This window comes from Rattus norvegicus, chromosome 1 (assembly GCF_021556685.1).
Source record: "Rattus norvegicus strain SHRSP/BbbUtx chromosome 1, alternate assembly SHRSP_T2T, whole genome shotgun sequence".
Taxonomy (NCBI): Eukaryota; Metazoa; Chordata; class Mammalia; order Rodentia; family Muridae; genus Rattus; species Rattus norvegicus.
Window position 1 is genome coordinate 188,202,708 of NC_141534.1, and position 22,775 is coordinate 188,225,482.

The 22,775-nt window shown below is 41.3% G+C and overlaps 1 protein-coding gene across 2 annotated transcripts in view; it reads left to right on the forward strand.

Moving 5' to 3' along the window:
* Mosmo (modulator of smoothened) overlaps nucleotides 1-22,775 on the forward strand; it is a 70,679-nt gene that overhangs the window by 41,928 nt on the left and 5,976 nt on the right. For both annotated transcript variants that reach the window (XM_087550085.1, NM_001401762.1), the window contains 1 exon segment: nucleotides 19,217-19,429. In XM_087550085.1, the coding sequence (XP_087406211.1) occupies nucleotides 19,217-19,429 (213 nt within the window).

Sequence of the window (22,775 nt, forward strand, 5' to 3'; positions counted from 1 at the left end):
TGTTGAGGCCTGTTTTATGACCAATTATATGGTCAATTTTGGAGAAAGTACCATGAGGTGCTGAGAAGCATGTATATCATTTTCCTTTAGGATAGAATGTTCTATAAATATCTGTTAAGTCCATTTGGTTCATGACTTCTCTTAGTCTGTCTACGTCTCTGTCTAATTTCTGTTTCCATGACCTGTCCATTGTTGAGAGTTGGGTGTTGAATCTCGTATTATTATTGTGTGAGGTGCATTGTGTGTTTTGAGCTTTAGTAAAGTTTAGTAAGGTTTAGTAAGGTTTCTTTTATGTATGTAGATGCCCTTGTATTTGGAGCATAGATATTTAGGATTGAGAGTTCATCTTGGTGGATTTTTCCTTTGATGAATATGAAGTGTCCTTCCTTATCTTTTTTGATGACTTTTAGTTGAAAATTGATTTTATGTGATATTAGAATGGCTACTCCAGCTTGCTTCTTCTGACCATTTGCTTGGAAAGTTGTTTTCCAGCCTTTCACTCTGAGGTAGTGTCTGTCTTTGTCTCTGAGGTGTGTTTCCTGTAGGGAGTAGAATGCAGGGTCCTCCAGTGCATCCAGTTTGTTAATCTATGTCTTTTTATTGGGGAGTTGAGACCATTGATGTTGAGAGATATTAAGGAATAGTGATTATTGCTTCCTGTTATATTCATATTTGGATGTGAGGTTATGTTTGTGTGCTTTTCTGCTCTTTGTTTTGTTGCCAAGACTATTAGTTTCTTGCTTTTTCTAGGGTGTAGCTTTCCTCCTTATGTTGGGCTTTACCATTTATTGTCTGGTAATAAATAAGAGTTGTAGAAAGATATAGTGTAAATTTGGTTTTGTCATGGAATGTCTTGGTTTCTCCATCTATGTTAATTGAGAGTTTTGCAGGATACAGTAACCTGGGCTGGCATTTGTGTTTTCTTAGGGTCTGTATGACATCTGTCCAGGACCTTCTGGCTTTCATAGTCTCTGGCGAGAAGTCTGCTGTGATTCTGATAGGTCTGCCCTTATATGTTACTTGACCTTTTTCCCTTACTGCTTTTAATATTCTTTATTTATTTTGTGAATTTGGTGTTTTGACTATTATGTGACAGGAGGAGTTTCTTTTCTGGTCCAATCTATTTGGAGTTCTTTAGGCTTCTTGTATGCTTATGGGCATCTCTTTCTTTAGGTTAGGGAAGTTTTCTTCTATGATTTTGTTGAAGATATTTACTGGTCCTTTGAGCTGGGAGTCTTCACTCTCTTCTATACCTATTATCCTTAGGTTTGATCTTCTCATTGAGTCCTGGATTTCCTGTATGTTTTGGACCAGTAGCTTTTTCCGTTTTACATTATCTTTGACAGTTGTGTCGATGATTTCTATGGAATCTTCTGCTCCTAAGATTCTCTCTTCTATCTCTTGTATTCTGTTGGTGATGCTTGTATCTACGGCTCCTTGTCTCTTCCTTTGGTTTTCTATATCCAGGGTTGTTTCCCTGTGTTCTTTCTTCATTGCTTCTATTTCCATTTTTAATTCCTTCAACTGTTTGATTGTGTTTTCCTAGAATTCTTTCAGGGATTTTTGTGATTCCTCTCTGTAGGCTTCTACTTGTTTGTTTATGTTTTCCTGCGTTTCTTTAAGGGAGTTCTTCATGTCTTTCTTGAAGTCCTCCAGCATCATGATCAAATATGATTTTAAATCTAGATCTTGCTTTTCTGGTGTGTTTGGATATTCAGTGTTTGCTTTGGTGGGAGAATTGGGCTCCGATGATGCCATGTAGTCTTGGTTTCTGTTGCTTGGGTTCCTGCGCTTGCCTCTCGCCATCAGATTATCTCTGGTGTTACTTTGTTCTATTTCTAACAGTGGCTAGACTGTCCTATATGCCTATGTGTCAGGAGTGCTGTAGACCTGTTTTCCTGTTTTCTTTCAGCCAGTTATGGGAACAGAGTGTTCTGCTTTCGGGCGTGTAGTTTTTCTTATCTACAGGTCTTCAGCTGTTCCTGTGGGCCTGTGTCCTGAGTTCACCAGGCAGGTCGCTTGGAGCAGAAAAGTTGGTGTTACCTATGGTCCTGAGGCTCAAGTTTGCTCGTGGGGTGTTGCTTATGAGCTCTCTGTGAGGGCAGCAATCCACGAGGGCCTGTGCTGCCTTTTCCGGGAGCCCTTGTACACCGGGGTCCCAGATGGTGTTAGGTGTTTTCCTCTGGAGTCAGAAATATGGTCAGAGTGTAGTCTCTTCTGGCTTCCCCGGCGTGTCTGCGTCTCTGAAGGTTTAGCTCCCCCTCCCACCCGATTTGGGTGCAGAGAACTGTTGATCAGGTCCCTTCAGGTTCCAGCCGTGTCTGGGGCGCTAATCTCTGTTTTCTTAACAGCTGCATAATACTTTGTTGTATAAATGTACCACATTTTCTTTATCCATTCATCAGTTGATTTACATCTAAGTTATTTGCATTTTCTGGCTATTGTGAATACAGCAGCAATGAACAAGGATAAGTAAGCATCTCTGTAGTAGGACATAGAGCCCTTTGGGTATATGCACAAGAGTAATATAACTAGACCACATGGTAGGTCTATTTCTAGCTTTTTTGAAAAATCTCCACCCTGATTTCTATAGTGGACACACCAGTCTTTAAACCCAGTGGCAGCTAAGTGTTCCCCTTTCTGTACATCCACACCAGCATTTGCTGTCATTTTATTTTTTGATGTTAGCCATTCTGAGTGGTCCTAAAGTAGTTGTAATTTGCATTTCTCTGGCCTTAAGGATGTTGAGCTTCTCTGCTTCCTCCTCTACCTCTTCTTTCTCCTCTTCTTCCTCTCCTCCTCCTCTTCCTTCAATGCTCTTAGCCATTTCTATTTCTTCTCTTGAGAACTCTGTTTAGTTCTACATCCCAATATTTAATAGGATTATTTGTTTTCTTGTTTTTAGGGTTTTTTTTTATATTTTAGACACTAATCCTCTGTCAGATATATGGATGGTAAAGATTTTCCCCCATTCTGTTGGCTGCCACTTTGTGATGACATCCTTTGCTGTGTACAAAGAGGTTTTTGTTTGTTTTATGAGATCCCATTTGTTAAACGCTGGTCTTAGTTTCTGCACTACAGGAGTCTTGTCTGGAAAGTCTTTTCCTATGACAAATTGAAGTGTATCCCCTAACAGATCTAGTATATCGGGTCTTATATTGAGGTCCTTGGTCCATTTGGAATTGTTTCATTTTTCTTTAAGAAGATACACAGTTTAACCAGAACCATTTGTTGAAAATGCTGCGTGTTTTCCAGTGTATAAGTGACTTATGTCTGGGTTCTCAATTCTGTTCCACTGATCAGTGTATCTGTTTTTATGCCAGTAGTGTAGCAGTGTGCTGGTTTTATTCTCTTTTCTGTGCTGTAGTATAACATGAAACCCGGATGGTGGTACCACCCCATGCTTACTCTTCAGGACTGTTTTGGTTGTCCTTGTGTTTCCGTAAGAAACTTAAAATTACTGCTTCAGTTCCTGTAAATAATTATTTTGGAATTTGATGGAATTGTGCTGAATCTGTGGATTGTTTTTAATAGGATGGCTGTATTCGCAGTATATTAATCCTACCAATCTATGAGTGTGAGAAGTCTTTCCATTTTCTGTTCTCTTCTCATATATTCTCCATTTTCTTTCTTCAGTATCGTAAATTTTTCACTATACAAGTCTTTCATATCCTTGGCTAGATTTATCACAGGTTTTATTGGATTTTTTGTTTGTTTTGTTGTTTTTGTTTGTTCTTACGCTGTTGTGAATGTGTCACTTCCCTGTTGTTGGTTGTCAGCTTATAGAAAAGCTAGCAATCTTTTCTATGTTAAGTTTGTACAGAATGGTCCTGCTTCTTTGCTGAATGAGTTTTATCACCTGTAGCAGTTTTCTGATGGAGTCTTGGGTCTTTTATGAATAGAATCATATCTGCAAATAAGGATGGTTTGACTTCTCCCTATTTATTTTCCCTTTTATCACCTTCACTTTTTTTATTGTTCAAGGTTTCAAGTATGTGTTGAGCACGAGTGAAGAAATCGGACATCCTTATCCTATTCTTGACTTTAGTGGAAATGCTCTGAGACTCCTCTGCTGAGCGTGGTGTTGGCTGCGGACTCATGAGATACTGGTGGTGCAATGCATTCCCATGGAAGACAACAGTGTCTGCCTGCTCCTCCCACAGTCTCAGTGGCACACCACGGTGCAAAAGTCACCAAAGTTTACTTTGTGGAAGCAATGAGTTTATTGCTTACCTACAGACAGAGCAGTCAGTGGCTTAGAGGTTTGGAGTAAGAACATGAGTGACTTTAAAGTAGCCACAAAGTCTCCACCCACCACGAATGTTGACTCCCTCATGGCTACATAAATGGAGTCTGCTCCCCTAATACTTTCCTGCCTATATCATCTAGCCCTTCCTAGAGACCCTGAGGCCATGTGCAGTCAGGGAGGGGTAGCTGGCTACTCTGGTGCAGGTCTTGTGCACAGTCAACAACCCCAGCTGTGATGCTCTGGGGAGCAGATCCAGTGGAACTCCTGAAGTGGGTGGCAACTTTAGCCCTGAGAATAGCCTTGTACCGCACCTGTCTTTATTATGTTGAGACATATTTCTCATTCCTATATCCTCTAACACTTTTATCATGAGGGATATTAAATTTTGTAGAAAGCTTTTTCTGCATCTGTCTTGAACCATCTATCTCTGCATCTCTGGAATGAAATTGACTAGATCATAGTTGATGATATTTTAATCGTTCCTGAATTTGTCTTCCTGCAAGTATTTTACTGAGAATTTTTGTGTCTATGTTCATCAGAAAGAGACCTACAATTTTCTCTTTTTGTTTGGTCTTTTTCTGGTTTTGCTATACTTTATACTGGTTTCATAAAAAGAATGTTCAAGTGTTCCTTTTCTGTTTTATAGAGTAATTTGAGGAATGCTGGTGTTAGTTCTTGGAAGGTCTGGTAGAATTCTGTGCTGAAGCCATCTGGTCCGGCACTTTTTTTAAGTTGAGACTATATATATATTGCATTGGTGTGAGGGAATTGGAGTTACAGACAGTTGTGAACTGCCATGTGGATGCTGGAAAATGAACCTGGGTTCTCTATAAGAATAGCCAGCCAGCACTCTTAACCATTGAGGCATCTCTCCAGGCCAAGTTAGAAGATTTTTAATTACTGTTCATATCTCATTGGTTGTTATGAGTCTGTTTAAATTATTTATTTCATATTGATTTAGCTTTGGCTAGTCATAGACATTAGAAATTCATCCATTTCTCTTAGATTTTTCCTTAGTAGAGCAGAGATTTGTTTTGCTCTGTTTTGTTAAGACAGGATCTCTCTTTGTAGCCCTGGCTGGCCTGGATCTCACAGGGATCACCTGCCTCATATCTTCCAAGTGTTAAGGTTAAAGATGTGCACCAGCTCACCTGGCCTTAGAATAGAGACTTTGGGTTTTTTTACGTTTGTCTTTATGATTCTCTCAGTGTTCTAAGTGTCTTGTAATGGCTTCATTGTCACTCTTAATTCTATTAATTTGGGTCTTTTCTCTCTTTTAGTTAATTTGGTTAAAGGTGTGTCAATCTTGTTAATATTTTAAAAGAATCAACTCTATTTTATTGGTTCTTTATATAATTTTTGTTTGTTGCTTCTTTTTTTAAATAAACCTCCCTTTTCTTTTCTAAAATTTACTTGTTTTATTTATATGAGTACAATGTCACTCTCTTCAGACACACCAGAAGAGGGCATCGGATCCCACTTCAGATGGTTGTGAGCCACCATGTGGTTGCTGGGAATTGAACTCAGGACCTCTGGAAGAGCAGTCAGTGCTCTTAACCGCTGAGCAATCTCTCCAGCCCTTGTTGGTTGTTTCTATTTCACTATTTTGAGTCCTGGTTTCAATTATCTCTTCTATCTACTTGTTTTCTCGAGGCCATCAAGTGCATTATTAAGTTATTAATCAGAGCTCTCTCACAAAGACTTAAAAGAGTTATTTATTTTTGTGTGTTTTTAAGTTCTTTGCCTGCATGTTTGTGTGTGCATCAAATGTGTGTGTCAGCTGCCTGCAGAGGTTAGAAGAGGCTGTGGGATGTTCTGGAACCGGAGTTACTGACAGTTGTGAGCTGCCGAGAGGGTGCTGGGAACTGAACTCAAGTCTTCTACAAGAGCAGCTAGTGTTCTTAACTGATGAGCTCTTTCTCTAGTTCAAAAAAAAATTTTTTTTTTGGATGGAGACAATGCTATAAACTTCCTCTTAAATTCCTTCATTGTGTCCCATCAATTTCATATGCTGTGTCTTTATTTTTATTTATTTCTAAAATTTTCCTCTTGCTTGCTTTCTTGATGCAATTATCATTGTAATAATGGCTAGGAAGAACTTGTATCTTTACTGTTTGGGTTGAATATAGATGTCTGTTAGATCCATTTGGTTTGTGACATCATTTAACTGTAATATTTCTATCTTTAGTTTTTATCTGAATGACCTATCTTTTGGAGAAAGTGGATATTGGGCTCATCCACTGTCAATTTGTTGAAGTCAATCTGGTTATAAATCAAATTATATTTATTTCATAGAATTGGGCACACTTGCACTTGGTGCATATAAGTTTAGAATTGTGATATCCTCTTGGTGATTTTTTTCTTGAATAAATATGAAGTGATCCTCCTTCCCTGACTAGTTTTCATGTGAGTCTTATTTTGGTCAGATACTAGAATAGTTAAGCCTGTTTGTTTCTTTTTTTTTTTTTTTTCCCTCTAGAGCTGGGGCCCAAACCCAGGGCCTTGTGCTTGCTAGGCAAACGCTCTACCACTGAGCTAAATCCTCAACCCCACCTGTTTGTGTCTTAGTTGGGTTTATTTTCCTTGGTTTTTACTAGAAGGTAGTCTATCACTGATGGTGAGATATGATTCTTGGAGAAAGCAAAAAAGATGGGTCCTGTTATCTAATCCAGTCTGTCAGTCTGCATTTCTTTATTGGGGAATTGTGACCATTACAGTTAAGAATTATTGTTGAACAGTGTGTATTCCCATCATTTCGTTGTGTTTGTAGTGTTTTCTAAGATCTCTCTTGATGAACTGTTCGGAAATTATTTATTCCCTGTTCTCTTTTGAATGTGCTTATCCTTCTCTTTAGGCCAAAGTATTTCAATTATTATTCTTTGTAGAGCTAGCTTAGCAGTTGTAAATTTCTTTCATCTATTTTTATGGTGGAAGTTTTTCTTTCTCTTTGGCTCATGATAGATAGCTTTTCTAGGTGCAATAGCCAAGTCTGGCTGGCATTTGTGGTATTTCAGAACTTATAGAATATCAGTCCAAACCCTTCTGGTTTTTAAAATCTCCACTGAAAAGTTAAATGTTCTTCTGATGACCCTGTATTTATATGTGGCTTGGTCTTTCAGTTTTGAAAGTCCTTTGTTCTGTACATTGAGTGTTTTGAGTGTTATGTGGGGAGTTTCTTTTCTGATCTTTCTATTTAGTGTTCTGTATGCTCTTGTATCTTGATAGGGATTTGAGTCCTTAGATTTTGGGACATTTTCTTCTATGATTTTCTTAAAAATATTTTCTGTGACTTTGGGTTTCTTCTTCTATATTTGTGATTTGTTGGTTTGGTCTTTTTAATTGTGTCCCAGAGTTCCTGCACATGGCATTAAAGGATTTTGTTGGTTTTGTTTTTGGTTTAACATGGTCTTTGACCAAGTAATCCAATCCTGTATCTATCTTCAAATCCTGACGCCCTCTCTCCCAGTTGGTCCATAGTGTTGGTGAGTCTTTCCATTGAGCTTGTAATTTGACTTACTCGAGTTTTCATTTTGTGTTTTATTTTTGTTTGGCTTCTCTTCAAAATTTCTTTTTATTAAATTCTGTTTTCTTATCTTGAATCATTTTCTTTATTTCATTCAGTTTGTGTTTTTGTCATCTTCAGTCCATAATTCAGAACATAATTGAAATTGCTATTTTGAAATATTGCTATGTGCAGTACCTAGACTGCTTTTCTTGGGACCCATTACTATGAAACTAATTTTTGGAGGAGACATATTGTCTTAGTTATTCATGTTGTTTGTTTTGTTGTAGTGGAACCTAGACATCAGGAGTTATGTCCTTTGTAGTATTTTATGGGTGGCTAACTGTCCCAGCTTCGAGTGGCCATTCGGATCTCTGTTTGCTGTTGCCCCAGCTTGTCAGGTTATAGAGCAAATGAATGGCATTTGGAGTAGTCTTGATCTGGGGATAGGGTTTCACAAGTGGCCCCAGCTCAGCTAGGGCTGTAAAGCTTATAATACAAATCTTCAGAAGTCTGTGAAAGGGGCTGGGGTACAGCAGGAATAGCAGATGCTACTTGGGGTCCATGCTTCTTGGGCTCAGGACTCGAGGTCCCCAAGTGGCAGGGTCTGGGCTGCAGAGGGTTGGAGCTTTCCTATTTGTGCAGAGAAGGCACAGTCCCCGAGCAAAAGGAGTGGAGTTGGGTTAGAAGTGGGACTTCCCTACATGGAGGAAGTGCCCAAAACACATGGTCCTCAGGAAGGTGACCAAAGTCAAGGCACATTTTAAATAGAGATTACTAGTTCTTAATGTTTGCAGCATTAGATCCAAGGCCAAGGAGTAAGAACTGATGAAAAGCTAGTTATAATGAGAAGACAGTATTGAGGATGATTTAAGCAAGTTTCAGTTAGATACAACCAGCGAAGTACAGTATTGCTTACAGATGGCTGGTGGTGGTTGGAGGGCAGAAAGACTAGAAGAGGCAAAGGAACCAGGACTTTGCTCTGAGACTGTTTCCTAGGAATCTCAGAAGCTATACTCCAAAGGTCTTGCCAACATGACTTCCTAAACAAGAGCTGAACAAGAACAACATTAATCATACCAAAGTGGAAGGGGTAGGAGGAGCCCAGGAAGCCTCAGCTCTACACAGAGAACTACAGGCAACTAAGGAATCCAGAGGAATTCCAGGGAAGACACACCATTTGGTTACATCATAAACTAAGCAGCCTGCAATTATATATTTAGAAATATGGAGTTGGGGATTTAGCTCAGTGGTAGAGCACTTGCCCAGCAGGCGCAAGGCGCTGGGTTCGGTCCTCAGCTCCGAAAAAAAGAAAAAAGAAAAAAAAAAAAGAAATACATGTGTATATACATAAATTCACATACACACATATATAGATATAAAACAGTTAATGGAAAAAAAGGCTATGAATTTGAAAAAAAACAGAGGAGTATATGGGAGGGTTTGGAGGAAGGAAAGGAAAGGGGGAAATGATGTAATTATATTACAGTCTCAAAAAAATACTATAAAAAATTTAAAGATGGTAGTTAGAAAGATGATTCGGGGGTCCATGCATTTCACACAGCCTGATGACCTGGGTTTGACCCTAGGATCCCACAAGATGGCAGACAAAAACCAACTCCCAATATTCTGACCTCACATATACTGTGGCAAACAAGCTATACATATAATTAATTAGTTAACTAATTAAAATATAAAACAAAGTTAAAGGAAACAGCACGCTGTAGAAAAAAGGAAATCAGATTTAAAGGTTGATGTTTGTGTTGTTTTTAAGCATGCTGTCCAACAACCCCAAGCGTCCAGCCTTGTTTCTAGAAAGCTCTGCTTGGAGCTTTTATTTCAGCAAGTCTGAACTTGAGTCGTGTGTAATCTTCAACCTGAATGGTTCAACAGAGGAGTATAGCCGGGTTCTTTTTAATGACTAGCAAACATCATATGTCCTCTTTTTACTTTGGAATGTTAGTTTCCTAAGTAAACTACTGTGTTAAATTAGGACGTCTGCTACTGCCATATTTGTGGTGCAGGTGTGTGTTTGTGTAGAAATGTATGTTAACCCAAACAACAGTTTATCTAATTCCCAATAAGCTTTCAGTATTTATAGTTCCATTTGCATTATGGATATTACTTGTTTTTTTAATTCTCACATAAACTGAATGGTAAGTTGTGTTTCTTTGCTGCAAAAGCAAGCTTCGAAAAAGATTAAATAATTTGCCCAAATTGATGGCAGCGCATAGGTGACCATCTGGGTTTAACTCCAGAACAATACAGTAAGGGCCTCCAAAAAGCTGTTCCTCTGTAAAAGCAAAGGAACAATTGCTAAATCAGTGAATAAAATTAAAATGTCAGCTTTAGAATTCTGGACATTAAAGTCTTGAAACACACTGAAAGGACTTAGTGAGCTTGCTCAGTAAGAACAGCAAGCTGTGTGGCAGTTAGAGTTGAGTACCTCCCCCTTCTCTCCCTGTCAGCTTGGAAAGCCAGTAGCCTCACAACCCTGTAGCTGTGAAAAATACCTTGGTAATCAGCAGAGAGAGCTTAGGGCCCATCACACTTACAGACCCTCCAGGGACCCTCTACTGTTTTGATTTCTCTGGTGGCTCACTGATATCTCCGTGTTTACAATTTATCTTTACTTGACCACATGGCATTTGTTAAATACAGTCATCATCCAAGTTATATAAAACACTGGTGGCTAAAGCTGACAGAGATAGAGAAGAGAAACAGATAGGCAAGTGTGAGAAGAAAACAGGAAAACCATGTCCCCAGGGGTCTTTGAGGAACTCTAGAAGGGCACACCATGGTTATGCTGTCCAGGTGCCAGAGAGGAGAGGTGTAGAAGGTACCTCACATTTCTCACTTCCAGCTGACCTTCCACTTCTGCTCAAGCAAGAAGTAAAGGTTTAGGCAGAGTTGTAAATTACCTTCTGTCCACAGAACCTTCAGCACAGGCTGAGATGTCTGTCAGATGAAGTCAGAAAGACTTCAAAGGCCACAAACAACAGAAGGTAGAGACTTTATGTAATTATCCCAGCAGAGTTGTGAACCAAACAAGAACAAGAATAAATCACAGAAAAAGGAGGAAGCTGATTCCCATCCTGGTATACAAGGTGGACAGTGTGCCGTGTAAAATCACCTTCCCTCTCCTTCTGTGTTGGCTTTTTGTTGTTTTTGAGACAGGATCTTTCTGTGTAGCCCGAGCTCTCCTGGAACCTGTGTAGTCCTAACGCCTGGAACTCCCAGGCTGGCCTTGAATTCACAGAGATCCACCTGCTTGAGTACTGGGGTTAAAGTCACGCACCATTACCACCTGGCTGAAAGCAGTCTCCACTTTCCGCTTCCTGCCCTCCCCACTACTCCCCAGGTATGGTTTCTCTGTGTAGCCCTGGCTGTTCTTTAACTCACTCTGTAGACCAGGCTGGCCTCGAACTCAGATCAAATTTCCAGTTTTTAACTCAAATCTATAAGACATTCAAGGAAACCAGGAATTACGGCTTATAACAACTAAACAGTAGAAGCAGTCAGCAGCACCTGAGCAATCTCAGCCTCTGACTCACTGACCGTGGTTTTCAACCTTCCTAATGTTGCGACCCATTAATGCAGTTCCTTATGTTTTGGTGACCCCCCCAACCATAAAATTGTATTGTTGCTACTTTATGAGTGTGACTTTGCTGCTATTAGGAATATATTATAAAGGTATGGTATGCAGATGGTATGCAGTATAGGGTCATGGCCAACAGGTTACGAACTACTGAGATAACGATTTAAATGAAACATTTTAAGTATATCCCAAAAGTAAACAATGACCTGATACAGAGAAAGATCTAAAAATAGAAAGCCTGGAGTAGAAAAGTTCAGTGGCTGAAATGGAAAATCAGCAGAAGGAATCAGTGAAGTCTATTGATTGTGATTTTCCAGTGTGAGGGGCAGAAGCAAAGAGAATGAAAATGAACAGAGCATCAGAGACCACACATGCCACACCCACACAGCGGGGAGCTCCAGAACAGACAGGAGATGCCAGAGCACCGGGAAATCATTGAGTAATTCTGCATATTGAATAATTTCAACAAACATAAAGTAGGACAGATGTGAGATGTTCCACACCTAAGCACATCCTAACCAGTTGAAAGACAAAAATAAAGAGAATCTTGAAAGTACAGGAGCACAGATACAAGGATCCTCACCGCTGTTAAGAACTGACTTCTCTCAAAGCAGGCCACTCAAAGCCAAGCTACAGGGGCTCCTGGGAAGCCAGAAGCATCAGGTTCTCTTGAGCTGGACTTGATGGTGAGTGCTGAGAACCAAACTATGGCCCTCTACAACTGAGCCATCTCTACAACCCCACCTTTTCTCTTTTAAATAAGACAATGAAACTCTTGGTGGCTTTATAATAGATAAAGATGGGATTTGCCTAGTCATAGTAATAATGCAAAAGCTGTAGAAGAAGTTTTGCATTTAAAAGTACTCCAAACTAGATTGGGAAGTGAGGTGAATTATCATCTTTTCAAAATGTGTACTTCAGGGCCTGGAGAGATGGTTCAGTGGTTAAGAGCACTGGCTGTTCTTCCTGAAGACCTGAGTTCAACTCCCAGTACCCATATGGAGGCTCACAATCTTCTGTAACTCTAGCTCTAGGGGCTCCATGCCTTATGGAGCCTCCATGGTCACCAGGCACACATGTGGTTATGTGGCATGCAGACAAAACATACATTGAAATAAAAATAATATTTTTTAAAATGCTGGGGGCAGGGAGAGTTCTCAGTACTCCTCAATCCCTCCCTCTCAGCTGGCAACCACAGATCTGCTTCCTGCCTCTTTGGAGTTGCCCGTTGTGGAAGTGTCATATAGGTGGTATCATATTATATGTGGCCTTTTTTGGCTCCTTCCTTTTATTTAGCATCCTGCTTTCAATGTTTATTCATGCCATAGCATGTGTCTGTACCCTTTTTTTTTTTTCACTTTTAAATTAGGAGAGGTTTATTTTGGTTGACAGTTTAAGATGTTTCATTCACAGTAGGCCTCCCCCATTGCTCTGGCCTGTGCTGACACAGAATAGCAAGAAGAGCATGTGGTAGAATAAGGCTGCTCAACTCACGACTCAAGGTAGAGAAGGGAAGCAGGAAGAGGCTCGTATTCAGTTCTGCTCTTCAGAGGCATATCCAGGAACCCACTCCCTCCAACCCAGTTTTTCACCTCTTGAGAGTCTTTCAGATTAAACCATTGATTAAGTTTTTATGTTCAGTTTGATCTAGTTGTCCCAACAGCTGCCCTCACATGGACCCAGAGGTGTGCTTTAGTAGCCTGCTAGGTTGTTCTCAGTGTGACCAAGTGATAATCATGGTTAACCATCCCAAGCCAGCCTTTATCAACTTGACTCCAAAACACCTGAAATTACACCTCATCTCTCAAGTACACACAGTAAGATCCTCGTTCCCCTTGACATGCTGTGACTTCCTTGTGTGCAGTGGAGATCACGTTCATTCTGTCCTCCAGCTTCCCAGCACCTCAGCCAATGAGATGCCTGATAACCTGAGTTTAATCTACAGGTCACACAAAATGGCAGCAGGTACAGCTCCACAGAGTTGTCCCCAACCTCACACACAAATATGCATGCACAAAAACAGAAAAAAGTTTTATGTTCAATTTTGAAGTTTCTTCTACTCAAGAAAACATTTAGCTGTGAGCCCATGTACAATCACAAAGAAAACCCTACATTTCCAAGATAAAGTGGCACAGAGTAAGCATTCGTTCCTGTTACAGACAGGGCCACTGGGGTATAGAAAAGATTAGAGATGACTGAAACGCAGTAGGACACATATTAAACCATAGCTTTGGCTGTGGTGAGTCCCAGGGACTTGGCAGCCCCAGCCCTCTGGACACTGGTCACAGCCACATGGCCTCTCTGTTGGGCTCATTTCCCATGGCTTTCCTTAGCAGACATTCCATGTTCCTCTCTTCTCCAACTTCCTGTGGTGTCTGTGTCATCTTTGGCTTCACTGTCACTGTTTCAAGTGCCCTCCCACAAGTTTCCCATGGTCTCATGTGCTCCACATCGACTGTCCTCCCAGGATTGGTGAACCTTTAATTGGCAGTTTTTCATGCCTGTGAAACCAGCAGGAGTAGTTTGGGTCTTGGTTTATAGCTGCGGTGGTTTCCGGGTGCCTAAGCAGCTGAACTGGAGGAACTATTTCCTTAGGCAACCTTGTACAGACAGTGCTCTCATAAAGAAAAGGCTTCAGCTCTTCATACTCTGACACCCTTCACCTTCTGGTTCCTGGGACCATCAAGACATTTCTTCCAGAACCGTAGCTAGTGCTCATCTTCATCTGCTACTCTGTTTGCCCTGGACACAGAAGACTGTAAAAAGCAAACTGACCAAATAGGCCAAAGGGACAGGTTTTGTTTTTTTTTTTTTTTCTTTTCGGAGCTGGGGACCGAACCCAGGGCCTTGCGCTTCCTAGGCAAGCGCACTACCACTGAGCTAAATCCCCAACCCCGGGACAGTTTTAATGAAGTGGGCAGCAGACTATCTGAACGTGCTCACCTTTGTTAGCAAGCGTTAAACTTCCCTGCCTCCACTCATTCATTCAGCATGTGAGCTGTCAAGACAGGATGGGTGGGGAAGACACCGGACAGGAAGTAGGATAGTGACGGCTGGGAAGAAAGTTCAAGCATCGGAGACTGGAGGCACCAGTAACAGGAGAGCACACTGTGCACCCGCACCTGCCTTGGAGCCCCCTTCTTCTCAGTCTCCTCTGCCCAAACCTTCCCTGTATTCTGTTAAGTTTCCTCAGCCGCATTTCCTGTAGATAAGAGTCTCCATCATTTCAGTTAAATTGGAGTGGTGTCACTTGTTTAAACACCGATGCTATTGAAAGGGCAGAGACCAAACCTTTATCAGTCAGGAAGACATTTGTGGTAAAGCACTTGTTGTTCAGTGTGTGTCACCAATAAACAGTTTGCTAAGAACACACTTCCTTGTAGAAAAGAAAGCCAGAAATCCACATGCATTGCAGAGATCGGGTCTAGATTGGTGGGCACATCACAAGACTTGCCTGTGACAGGCTCTGGTGGGCGTACATGCTGCTTCACAGCCCTGTTACAGACTTTCTGTGGCAGTGCCTTTACCACAGTGATGACATGCTAATCATCATCCACTGTGGCAGCAGACGTGCTCAGACTGGCTATGCTGCACCACCTCGGAGTGTCTGGATCTATAGGTGATGAGCTTCAGAAGGCAATTCTAGTTAGGAAACCACACTCGGCAGAGTGGGCATGTTTGACTCTTCTGATGGAGGGTATACAGGTGGGATCCCTTGAGGCTTGTGGGAGGCTGCAGCCTCTAGTTTGGTTTCCTTTTTTCTATTGTGTATGAATCTTTTATTTGGATGGATTGGTTACCTAGGCAACAACTGCAGGGTAAAGATAGATTGGCTGCTTGGGAAATGCAGTCATGGGCCCCTTCAAAGGCAAAACCTGTCGTGTAAAACAACAATTAGTGAATGCTTGGGCTTTTGCTTATCAAGAAGCCACACTGAACTATACAGTTTTCAATAGAACCTCTGGAATTCAGTGTGGTTCTAATTGTAGCTTATTTTTAATTGATTTAATTCCTACTGTATACCCACTGTTACAGGCCATTTGAGGATTTTCCAGTAAAGTGCAAAGTTTCTTCTCTGAGAAGATGGCAGTCTGTTGTTTGTTTGTGGGGTTTTTAGTTTGGGATCTTGGATTTTTCAAGATAGCCCTGGCTCTCCTGGAACTTGCTTTGTACAATAGGCTGGCCTCAGAGATCCACCTGCCTCTGCCTCCCAAGTGCTAAAACTACAGGCGTGTGCTCCCATGCCCAGGTGTGTTCTGTTATTTTGTAATCCCCACTTCTGAAGTTAAAGGATCTCTGAGTTCAGTACCCAGCACCACCACTACTCTCAGAGCTACTTTTTAACATCAGCAGTGTGGCTGTGTGATGCAGACAAAGTGTGTGAAAGAATGTAGTGGAAGTAAAAGATGGGCCAGAGATAATTCATTGAAATAAAGATGCAATTTAAAGAAAGGCCTACTCAAAGTGTGGGCATTAACAAAATCTGAGTTTCGAAGCAATTGACTACAGACCCTCTCAGCCTATAGAATGTGTGTGACTACATCATTAATGTTATCAGATTACAGTCTTACTCCAGAGGGCAAAGAATAACATTAACTAACCATGGTCAACACTAACCGTTCTCTATTTGAGGAAAATCTGTTTTCACTGGAAGCACACGAGTACTGTTTTGGGAATCTCACTGCTCCAACACTAAGCATTTGATAGCCATGCAGTAGTTTTCAGTGGGATGTTAGAGGTTGAACCTGGAGCCTCGTGCATTGCTCACACACTGCTGACCACAAACTCAGCACACAGAGAAATATTTGGATATTTTTTATGCAGTACCCTTTAATTGCCAATTAAAATTAGCTGGCCTTTCTTACAGAGCAGCTACAGGGCAGAATGAGCGACATTATTATAAACGTTTGCTTGTTTTGCCCATCTGCCTCCCTTCAGAGGTGCTGAGGATTCAGTCTTGCTTTGCTGTGATAAGGAATTTTATCAATCCAGGACAGAACCCCTCTACAGCTAAACATCCATCAGGTTTTCTCCAGTTTGCTTATAGCTAACATTTTCATTTTATTGTTTGTTCTGTTCATATTTACTAGCTGTGGTTTTGCTAAACAGGAGCGGCAACAAAGAGAAATGTTACTCAGAAAGCCTGACAATTAGTGGGAACAGTGGGCATCCTCATCTTTATCCTGTTCTTAATCAGAGAGTTAGAGAAGGGAGCATGGGAGTACTCAGAACTATTCTGAAGGAGAGAGCTCTCAATCTAATGTGCCGGGATAAGATTGTATTATTTGGGAGCACAAAATAATCCTCGGTGCACATCTCGACTCAGTAGGTGTGGAGAGTTGCCAGTCAAGCATCTTTTGTGTGTTGACTTGTAAAGACAGATGCCTCCATAGCAGAGATCCGCAGTGGAGCATTTTGTGCAAGTGTCTTTCATCATGACATTTGCAGCTTTTCTATGCTCCACAACTACACAAAGGTAGTTTGTTAAAAGTCTTTTGCTGAATGATCAGGAGTGGTTTCCTGTTAGGAGTTCACGGGCACTGCTGTGAATGCCTTCTCTATTTCCAGAATTACAATAGGACGCTTTACCATAGTAAGGTTCTGCCCACCTGAGTTATCATTCAGAGGAAGTTACTGCTCAAGAAGTCCCGTTAACCCTGGTGCCTACTCCTAGTCTCTAGATTCCAAGCAGCAGCTGGGGACAGAGTGGGTGGCAGTGCTGCAAAGGTTTGTTCCCTTTGTCCTGTATGCTGCCTGTGACAGTCTCCACATTGTGCCTGTGTTGCTTGCACTTTAGAGGATTCATCATATGTACCTAATGATTTGATTCAAAAGAAAAACTACAGTTTATCGTCTCAGAGTTCTGGCCAGATAGGACATTATTGGAGAGAGGGGTGGCCATAGCTCGGGTTTACAGAAGCCTCCTCACCACTTTTCCTCCTTAACCTTTTGGCGTGCTTTGGTTTTCTTCTGTTTGTCATTTTGCGTATGGTATGGAGAAGGAGCATGTACTTGCCAGTATGTTTCAGAGTATACTCTAGGGTGCTAGGGAACCAAACCCCATGCTTGCTCACCAATCACTTTTCTCACTGAGCCCCTGCCCAAGACCTGCCTCACTTTCTTTAACAGTGTTTTTCAATTTGTGTGTGTGCGTATGCACGTATGTGTATGCCTTTGTAGGAGTGCTGTTCTGCCGAGGGCAGAAGAGGGCTTCAGACCCTGAAGCCAGAGTCACAGGCAGCTGTGAGCCACCCTACAGTGTGTGCTCTGCAAGAACAGTATGTGCTCTTTAACAACAGAACACTCTCCCCAGCCACACTCCTCTTTCCTGTTGTCACTCAAGTTTTATTCCCAGAACTGGATTGGTAGAGAGATGCCATTGTGCAGAGCACTTCCTTCCCAAGTGCACCTACCCTGATCTGTGCAGACAGAGCCAGCCCCGATCTACTGTCTGAGCACAAGAAGGTCCCGTCTCACCAAGTGCTGAGTCTGAGGGGGCGTGGCTAAGAACCAGGGTTGGAGCCTGTCAGGAGTGAAAATAAAAGGCCAGCCAAGAAAGATGACCCTTCCCCAGAAAGAGGCAGGAGTCAGCTGCTCCAGGGACTCCTCAGGTTTACTCTGGTATTTTGGTAGCTGCTCCCTATTCACAGTCCCCTCAGTAGAGGGGACAGCTTTTATTTGGAAGTAAATTTTAACTCTTTGTGTGGAAAAGAGAACATAGTCTTTTGTGTTCCTGATCTGGGTTTCTCTACAATAATTCACTCCAAGTTTGATCAAGATGATGCCTGGTGCTTCATAGAAGTAAAGTCACTTATCACAATGGAGCTACAACCTCCTTCACACAGGCTGGACCACATGACTGTGATCCCTGGAACCCAGATCAATACTGAAGAAGAGAGCTCACTCCACAAAGCCGTCCTTTGGCCTACATGTCTCTCACACGCACACACACTCACATACACACACACACACACACTCACATACACACACACACACACACACACACACACAACTCTTTTCCACCATCATACAAATTAATAGTACTACTAATAAAGTTTTTTTTTTTTTTTGGTTCTTTTTTTTTTTTTTTCCAGAGCTGGGGACCGAACCCAGGGCCTTGCGCTTCCTAGGCAAGCGCTCTACCACTGAGCTAAATCCCCAACCCCATAAAGTTTTTGAAAATTAATGTCAAGGATGTTTACAGATTGCTTCATAACTTGTTTTCCTGTTAACCTGTGATAGTGTTAAATCTTGTATAGTAATAAAAATAGTCAAACCTTTTAGTTTTGATAACTTCCAATTTAGTGTTTAATGTATTATGTAATTTTATATATTATCATTAGGTATATTTCAAAGTTTGTGTTTAATTTCCTAAAATATACTTTCTCAGCCAAAATAAAGAACCACACAGTGAGTCTTGAGTCTAGCAGCAGAGAAGTCCAGTTCTTGCTGCCACTGTGCAGGCTTAGGAAGGCAGGGGTCCCTGCCAGCAGCTTTGCTTTGTTCCCTGGAACCAGATCAATGCCTGACACAAGTACTCAGAAACTGTTCAGGAGGCCAGCTCCTGAGTGTGTGCAGTTAACCTGTGCCACAGCCTCTAGTCCTTGTAGGAAGATTATCATGACAGAAAGATATGCATAACTGTCTTTATGGTTCCTGAGCCTGTCCGTGTTGCTTATATTCTCTGCACTAACCCAAGCCCTGTCACATTATAAACAGCAACAGGCTGCTGGAGAGAACTCCTTGATTAAACACTTGGATTGCCCACACAGATACCAACAAGGTTTAAATATGAAAGGGGTTTGCTGGGGCATATTCTCGGGCAGCCAAGCATACTGAAGTATTCCCCACCTTTGCATCTTCCCAGGAGCACTTACTGTGGGCCTTGTGCGGCAGTGTCAGACAATCCATGGACGAGACCGGACCTGCATCCCCCCTCGGCTTCCCCCAGAGTGGGTCACCACCCTGTTCTTTATCATCATGGGGATCATTTCCTTGACTGTCACATGTGGCTTGCTGGTGGCTTCCCACTGGCGAAGAGAAGCTACAAAATATGCTCGATGGATAGCATTCACTGGAAGTAAGTAGCCATGCTTACTACGTTGTTCTAGAAGGCAGCACAGTGCCGGTTCCTGAAGATGATGAAGCTCAGTCCTAAGGACCCAGTAAATCTTCCCGGAGCACCACTCACGGCCATGAGATAGACCATACAGCCCCGTCAACTCTCCAGCATTCTCTCTGCGAGACCAGGATGCCCACAGATGTCACTGTTTGTGTGAATGCTCCTTTAATGAGGCTTTCTTACTTTCTGTAACATAAGGGTTTCAGGTTTGTGATTTGAAGCTACCACTAGTCTGAGTGACTGTCATTTCTTGACAGTACTGGTATCAGCTATCAAAGTAAAGATAAGTCTAGGAAAACATATGACTTAGATGAAGGCAATCATTTGCTTTTTAATATTGTTAATTTTTATTTCTCCTGGGTTGAATGACCACTGAAAAAGCAACACTAGTTTTTTTAGTAATTATTTGTCAAAGTTTCTTACTCTACTAAGCTATCCCCTGTGGTATCATAAATTTATATATTACATATAATATTAACTTGTAACTTGCAAAATTGATTTAGTTTCTGAACACTTTGGAAGCTTATCTCAGGTTTAAGGAAAACATACACACACACACACACACACACACACACACACACACACACACACACACACACTTCTGTAATTCTGCTGTCCTTGTCTCTGAAGTAATTGTTTTCACCACAGGGCACATTTGGCAATATTTCCAAATACTTTTTATAATCCCAACTAGAGGAGGTTGCTGGCATCTAGTGGGCAGAGGTCCAGAGTGCTGCTAACCATCTACCCACAGAGAGCTGTCTGGCGTACAGCAGCTGTGACCATTGGTCTACAGGCATGGGATGAAGATCTGCAGAACACTGAGGTTTCCAGTACAGTGGCTTAGACTCATTTCAAGCTGCATATGCTTCTAAAGATTAAAACAGCTCCCTTCAGCTTGATGTTTTTATTTATAACTGCTATAACTGGAGTAAAGGGTAACCTGAAGAGTCCCGGTTAACATTTTAAAAATCAGTTTATGTCAGCTAGACATGTAGCTGAGTTAGAGCACCGCCTGGTGACGGCCTTAGGCTGTCTCTAACCTCCAGAGAACAATCTAAATAAAACACAGTCAGTCCTTACAGGCTACAGGGCAGAATGGCACCTTCAGAAGTCCTATCTCTGCAGCTTTCTATAGAACTTCGTTTCTGACTTTTAGTTTTATCTACACATCTCCCTTATAAGAATTTAGATGAAGCTGCCTTTGAGTCAAGCAACTCCTCCTCACCCTTATTAAGCAATAAGAAACAAACTGATGATAGTTTTCTTGTCAGAGACCTGAAACAACTCTTTCCAGAGAGTAAGGGCCAGAAGCAGTTATAGAAACGAGGCCACTAACTGAAAACATGTTGATGAGGAATTTAAATAAAGAGACTCTAATTCTTTATTGTCTACTCACAGACACAGTCACTTTTCCAGGAAGATTCAGTCATTAGTGAGTAACATAATATCAGTAATACCAAAACCTAAAGAAACAAACTTACCTGAGGCAAGCAAGCAGACAATACCCAATACCCACAGGGCCAGGAAAGAGGAAGAACCAGGGCTTACCTTTGTTTTTCCTTCCCCTTTAACATAAAAGTCTTAAGTATATATAGTTGACTCCAAAATGCAATGTATCTCTCCTTTGTTTTTGAAATTGCATGTGCCTATGAGAGTGATTCAGAGTTATGGATGGGTAATCACATGAAGTCTGATTCATTGCTGTCACCAGCCCTCAGAACCTCTTTGCCAGAGGCCCGTACGATTTTTGGAAGTTTCTATAGAGTATTGTTATATATAATGAAACACATATTCTAAAAAATACATAGTTTTATAAAAATGTCTCTATTCTGTACCTTTATAACTTAAAATGGCTTGGAGTAAATTTATTTAAGTTGACATTTACTCTGCTTGTTGGCTGGGGAGCAGTTCAGGGGGGAATTTAGCTCCCCCTAGTGGTTCTGTCCTTGAAGATGTAACTGAACCCTGCTGTAAATGATTCTATCATTAGTTAGGATAGTAGTTTTTATAATAATGTAAGAGTAACTTTCTAATGGTAACCCTCTATCAGGAGAGCCCCCACATGAAGGGTCTTGCCTGTGGGGGCATGTGATGCAAAAATTAGTCTTTTTCTTTTAAATCAACCCTATTCTTTGTTCTGGTGTGTCTGTCTGTGTCTGTGTGTGTTCACACCCATGTGTGAGTGCATGTTCATGTGGAGGTCAAAGGTTGATGTCAGGTGTCCTCCCTATCACTCTATCCACTTGGTTTTTGAGATAAGATCTCTCATCGAACTGGGTGCTCACCATTTGGCTAGACTAGATTGGTGACCAGAGTTCTGGACATCCATCTGTCTCCACCAACCTCATGTCCTGTTCAGGTGCCCACCTTTCTTTGTGGGTGCTGGGGACCTGAACTCACGCCCCTAGCCTGCATAGCTGTACCTTACCTACGGAGCCCTCTCTCCAGCCCCTCTCCACTCTTGATTTACCTCCTCATCTACTTCTGCTCCTGTTGTCACTTCCAGAAACCAGAAGCTGTTGTTACAAGCTTACTTGGGACCAGAGCTTGATCTTCCACCTGCAATAGCTGATTTAATAACTTAAAAGAAAAACTCTATCTACATAGATCTGGACCCCAGAAAGTATAGGGAACCAGGTTCCCTAGGCCTTAAAATTAAAATCAAATAGGAAGTCATTGCTTTCTCAAATTTAATTGAGCTTTTCCTAAGGAGTTTGAAAAATGCTCTTCAAAATACTAACTGTAACCGTAGTTGCTAAATAAATATTTTTTGCCAGTTATAAAGGACAAATTTTTTTTCAGTAGAAAAAATTTGATCATTAACTACATAAACTAATATTATATATGTACATCCTACTTCTGAATTGTTTGACTGTTTCCTAAGCTAGTAAAATCAGAAGGAAAAATTGTTTTAAAGATGATCTTTCATGTGTATGTATAGTGACACAGGGTCTCACTATGTGCGCAAACTCAGGCTAGCCTGCTATTTGAGATCTTCTTACCTATGCCTCCCAAGAGCTCACATGCACTCCAGTCAGCCCCATGACTATTAGACCTGTTTTATTTCACTCAGCACACTGAGTAGATGTTCACAGCACATTTAAAAGTCTTTATTGGTGACTAGTCAACAAAAAAACAAAACCTGAATGAAGTCTAATGCCTACATTTTTCACTAGATTCACAGAGAATCTAGGTTTGCTTGTATGATATTGTTTGGTACAGTCGCTTGTCTAAACTGAAGCATACAGTATAGACTGTCTCCTGCAGCGCTGCAGAGCACACAGGAATGCTGATTTGCTTC